The following is a 5,674-nucleotide window of genomic DNA, read 5'->3' on the forward strand; positions in this document are numbered from 1 at the left end:
CACACATTCAATCTGCCACCAGAAAACTTTTACATCTGATAAACACTTCCAGTAAAGTTGCAAGATATGCAGTATACAAAGTCATCATATAAAGATCAGTAGCTTCTCTATATATGGCAGTCATCAACTTTCTAAGAATGAAATTAGGAAAAACATCACACTCGCTCTACCTCAAAGAAAGAAAGAAACCTAGGAATAAACCTAACCATGGGGGTGAGATTTCTCTACAAAGAAAATCACAAACCACTAAAAAAATAATAATTAAAAGAAATAGAAGAATAAACAATGGGAAGAAATGCCATGTTCCTGGATTGGTACAATTAAATTGTGACTATGGCTATATTACCAAAAGGAATTTACAAATTCAATGCAATTTCTATCAAATGTCCAATGACATTCTTTACAGACCTAGAAAAGAAATGGACACAATGCATACACAAAAATGTATGTGGACACAAGAGACTACAGATAGCCAAAGCAAGCATGAGCTTAAAGAACACTACTGGATATCTTGATACCTGATACCAACTTAATGCTACAGAGCTGTAATGACAAAGACAGCTTACGGTCACTGTTGGAGGGACTGTAAATTGCTACAGTCATTATGAAAACCATCCCAGAGGTTTCTCAAATGTTAGGTTAGCTACCATATGACCCAGTTACGCCACTCCTCAGTGTATACCCACAGAAGTCCATATCCTACACAGAGACACCTGCACAACCATGTGTCTTGCTTCAATCACAATAATAAGGGAACAAAAACAGCCTAGACTTCCATCGACCAGTAAAAGGATAATAAAAACGTGGTACATATACACGCTGGAGATTGTAACTTTTAATGTTCCTCCATGTGTAGGTAGGTAGATAGGCATATGTATAGATAGATGTAGATAGGCATAGGTCTAGAAGTTGGAAAAGAGGCCATGTAAGGGGGGAAAGATACGTTGAGAAATTAGAGAAAGGTTGCAGAACATATGTGACATGAAGGTGAACAGGAAGCTACTGAAAGCTGTGAGAACAGGGAGGACAGGAGTAGGGAAGACAGGGGAGATGACTAATAAACTCAAATCACATTAATTAAATTCAAATGATATCAAACTTAAAACTGAGCATCCAGAAATGAGTCCACACAGCTACAACCATCTGTTTAACTTCAGAAAAGGAGCAGCACCCAAATATTAGGGGCAAAAGACAGCCTTTAAAAAAAAACAGCACCAGGAAAACTGGACAGTACAGGTATGGGATGAAAACTAGCCAGGATACAGTTCTCTCAGTAGAATGTGCCTAGCACTCACGAAGCCCTAGCCCCAGCTTCACATAAACTGAGTGTGGTGGCACATGCCTGTAATGTCAGAACTCGGATGTAGACTCAGGAGGATCAGATTCAAGATCACCCTCAGCTCCACAGCAAGTTTAAAGCCAACCTGAGCTATGTGACACCTTTCTCCAACAAACCTCTCTTTAACGTTTTACAAATGGCAGCCCAACATTGATCCATTGACTGATACCTTAATGTAATAGAGTCTAAAGGGTGACTTAATTAACCACTGCCCCCAGGAAATAATGTGAAAGAACTATCAGAGAGGCACAAGGAGGAAAGAGGAATAGAGAAAGGGAGATAAGAAAATAGAGGGAAATTTTTTATCAAAGTATATTATAGGCATATATGTTAAAATGAAAGTCATTACTATGTATAGCTATTTTAGGCTAATAATAGTCATTTTTAAATCAGCTACCTTCTAGGATATAAGTTCCTAGGGGACATGAATGACAGCTGGGAATGGGATTTGGAGGAGGGATGCTGAGAGATGCTGAAGACAGCTCCTCACTCAGCTGCAAGAGGAGAATGTAGTAGTAAATACCCTTAACACGAGTTAAGTCTGCGGTCAGTCCCTGCTAGGTCACATGCTAGCTAAATAACCTTGCTTGGGTCCCCTTCTGAACATAAGACTCTTCTCCACTGGGAAACTAATGAGGTGCTTCCTAACACTAATTCCATTCAAGAATGCCATGGCGATCCCTCGCCCTTCCCAAAGGAGCCAAGAAAGCACATGAGAAGGCTCAGACCATAAACTCAGGGGAAAGAGCCAGAACGAGATGGCCACTATGATTCCCCTGCCACCCTGTGTATATTACAAGTCAGGACAAGGAAATGAAGGTTAGCAAATGGGGGGAGAGGGTAGAGGGAGGTTGGATGGAAGGGAAGTGAGCCAACTAACCAGTTTCCTCCCAAACAAGCTCCAAGCCCAAGGCTGGGAATTTCACAAAACAGCAGAGCTGTGTGAACATTTCCTGCTCCACCCCAGTTCCTTGACTATCAGGGTTACCAAACTGCTCACCTATGAAGCAATCTTTCCCAGAGATAACCATGTTTCTAGCAAGGAGCTGCCTATAAATGCTGGGCTTACACTGCTTTTGCCAGACGCTCTGTGACTCCTTAGCTTTGGTAAGTAAGCTTCATCTTCCCTGGAGAGGAGTATGCCTGTTAGATCTTTCATTCCTTCCCTCGGCCAACTTTCTTCCAAGCCCTCATCTTGAAGCCCTCCTAGGTTGACCTGTTCATTTTATATCTTCCTTCACTTTTTCTAAGAATATTGATAATCAATATTTTGTTTTTGTGTGTATGTGGGGGGAGCTGTCGCCCTACTACATAGCACCCTACCTGTTCTTTTTATGTTGTGTTCCCCCTCCCTTTTTTGCCTAACAATGGCCAGAGACTAGGTCAGGGAAACTTGGCATCCCATTCTTTTATTTGTAATTTTTGTTTCCTCTATTTTCAAAGAGCAAGAAGATGGCTGCCAAAACAGGATCTCAGCTGGAGCGCAACATAAGCACCATCATCAATGTTTTCCATCAGTACTCTAGGAAGTATGGACATCCTGACACACTGAACAAGGCGGAATTCAAAGAAATGGTGAATAAGGACTTGCCAAACTTTCTGAAGGTGAGACGTGGCTGGCAAGAGAGGAAAGTGCAGTCTGCAGCAGTCTGAGAGCAAATCCCAGCACCAGGGCAGCAGGGTTCTGCCACTAGAGGCACTCAAAGTTAGACATGAAATGGTTCGGTTGAACATCTGCAGTGTGTGATGCCCTATTTTGGGCAGATGATTGTAGAGATGATCCAGGAACCCATATCCCAGTGTTGGTGACACATAGCCTTAAGAAACACAAGTGAATTCAATGACCTGAGAGCTGGGAGAATGGTAAGAGATTCTGTGGATAGTCTGTGCTGGGTGCATCAATAATGAGTGGCTATGATTTATAGAAAGAAAGAAAGAAAGAAAGAAAGAAAGAAAGAAAGAAAGAAAGAAAAAAAAAGAAAAAAAGGAAAGGAGGGAAAGACAGAGATGGGGAGGAGAGAGAGAGAGAGAGAGAGAGAGAGAGAGAGAGAGAGGGGAAGGAGAGAGATAGCCCCCTTGAGAGGATAATACTTTGAAACCTGGTCCCTGGTAAAGAACTCAAGGGATCTTAAAACAATGAGATGACAAGTTCAGTTGGTTCCTGGAGAAGGAAGCTAAAACCTGTTACCCTTCAGAATTGCCTTTATTAGGAGAGGGGGCTTCAAGATGACGAAGGCCAGAGTCCAGCCTCTAGTTAAGAGAATATTATATGTATTGTGAGGTCATTAAAGAAAAAAGCGTGAAGTGAAAGAACAGCAGAGATGGCCACCATGACCAACATGAAAGCAATGGGGAGAGTGTGTGTGTGTGTGTGTGTGTGTGTGTGTGTGTGTGTGTGTGTGTGTGTCAGAGTCAGAAACATCCTTTATTTTTTATAACTTTTCCCCTGTGGAGTGTCCATATTATGGCTAGCCTCTGTTGGTTGATTCCCTGCCAACGTGGGACCAAGAATTGTCACTATGGGAGGTAATAGGGACAGAGATATCTCTTTATAAGTGGGCACTCCAGGCAAACAAGATACCAATTCGGGGTAGACAGAAGTACACATGAAGATCTCTTCTCTGTGATCCCTCCATGGGTTCTACTCCATTTCTTGACATATTCTGCTAGAACCCATGGAAACAGGGACCACAAACATGAACTACTCAGTTTGTGGAAGGGAGCATTGCTTAGCCAAGGTGTCCCAGCAAATGAATGCAGCTAGATGATGGTGAGCCACCACATTTTGAACTTTTCACTTTATCTAAGTCTCCACCATACTTTACCACACTCTTTGAGGTCAGCAGAGCAACCCATGCTCTGCCCCTTTAAGGTCCCATACTGCCTGGTTTCTTGGGTGCCTCCTCAACTAAGTATCCTGAATGAGCTTTAACAACTAGTTACCTCCAAGGAAGTGACTGGGGTGAGGGATGACTGAGAGAAACTGAGAAGAGTGATGAGGGCATAATCCTCCAGGAGGATTATGTCAAATCCAAATTTACACCTCCTCTGCTCTACCCCCAGGCCCCACCTTTTAGAAGGTGTTTCTACTTCTATCTGTTAAAGTAATTAGAAGGGTAAACAATGGATATTTCTATACTTACTAATTGCCTGGTCTTCAGGAAAGTAGAGTCCTGGTGCTCAAGGCAAGGAGCTCTCTAGAGGAAAAAAATGCAGTGTTTAGCAAATGTTTAGCAGCTGCTCCATCATGAATACTCAGTACATTATTCTTATTCTTGAATCTAACTCCTTAGAGAAGGTTTTCCTGTGCATTTGCTATCTAGCCACTCACTGTGCTTCAGGGTTCTCTTCCCAAGCCCTAACAGCCTCCTCTGTTTCATTCACAGAGGGAGAAAAGAAATGAAAATCTCCTAAGAGACATCCTGGAGGACCTGGACACAAACCAGGACAATCAACTGTCCTTTGAGGAGTGTATGATGCTGATGGGAAAGTTGATCTTTGCCTGTCATGAGAAGCTGCATGAGAACAACCCACGTGGGCATGACCACAGCCACGGCAAAGGCTGTGGGAAGTAATTAAGAGGTCAGCCATGTAACATCTGCCCAACCAAGTCTAAAGGGAATAGCTTACTAAATGACCTTGGTTCTGGGGCTGGGAAATAATTTAAAAATGAATAAATAAAGTCTTTATCCATTCCAGTGCTCTGTATGCTGTTTCTGTTTGCTTTCCCATGAGTCCTTCCCAGGGTCTGAGTGCTAAACAACCCTGCCCTTTTCTGAAGTTTATGCCTTCCATTAAGTCAAAACAAAAAAAAAGGAAGAAGAAGAAAAAAAAAGAGCCAGCAACCTGTGTCATACTGAACCCCTCCAGCTTATCTCCCTCACCATGTCTCTCTCCTTGACATTAGGCCTCACCCTACAGATCACAGTACCCGTCCAGCTTGTCAACATGTCCCTTGTCAGAGCAGAAAACAGAAACGTGTGGTCCCTTTCCCAGATACCTTCCTACCTCAGTAGCATGACATAGTCTTATTTCACTTATTGCTGTGTGTTCTCTCTCTCTCTCTCTCTCTCCTCTCTCTCTCTCTCTCTCTCTCTCTCCCTCCTCCCTCCCTCCCTCCCCCCTTCCTCCCTCCCTCCCTCCCTCCCTTCCTCCCTATCTCCCTCATGCTTCCCTCCTCCTCCCCCTTCCTTTCCCCTATACAAAACCTTCCTAAAATGAACCTAACTGTTCCATGACTGAGGAGGTATACTGCCTAAGGATACATAAAGAATAACGGGCAAACTCTTTTCTGAATTGAAGAGAGCAGACAACTCTCCCAATAGACTTAGAATC

General features: G+C 43.0%; 1 protein-coding gene across 1 annotated transcript; it reads left to right on the plus strand.

Annotated features, from left to right (window-relative positions):
* Positions 1–2,313: 2,313 nt before the first annotated feature.
* Positions 2,314–5,045, plus strand: S100a9 (S100 calcium binding protein A9). Its single transcript, XM_032896699.1, has 3 exons — positions 2,314–2,446; positions 2,783–2,944; positions 4,726–5,045. The coding sequence occupies exons 1-3, from the start codon at positions 2,396–2,398 to the stop codon at positions 4,912–4,914; spliced, it is 402 nt and encodes a 133-aa protein (XP_032752590.1). The 5' UTR covers positions 2,314–2,395; the 3' UTR covers positions 4,915–5,045.
* Positions 5,046–5,674: the final 629 nt, after the last annotated feature.

The sequence above is a fragment of the Rattus rattus genome, chromosome 3, assembly GCF_011064425.1.
Source record: "Rattus rattus isolate New Zealand chromosome 3, Rrattus_CSIRO_v1, whole genome shotgun sequence".
Classification (NCBI taxonomy): Eukaryota; Metazoa; Chordata; class Mammalia; order Rodentia; family Muridae; genus Rattus; species Rattus rattus.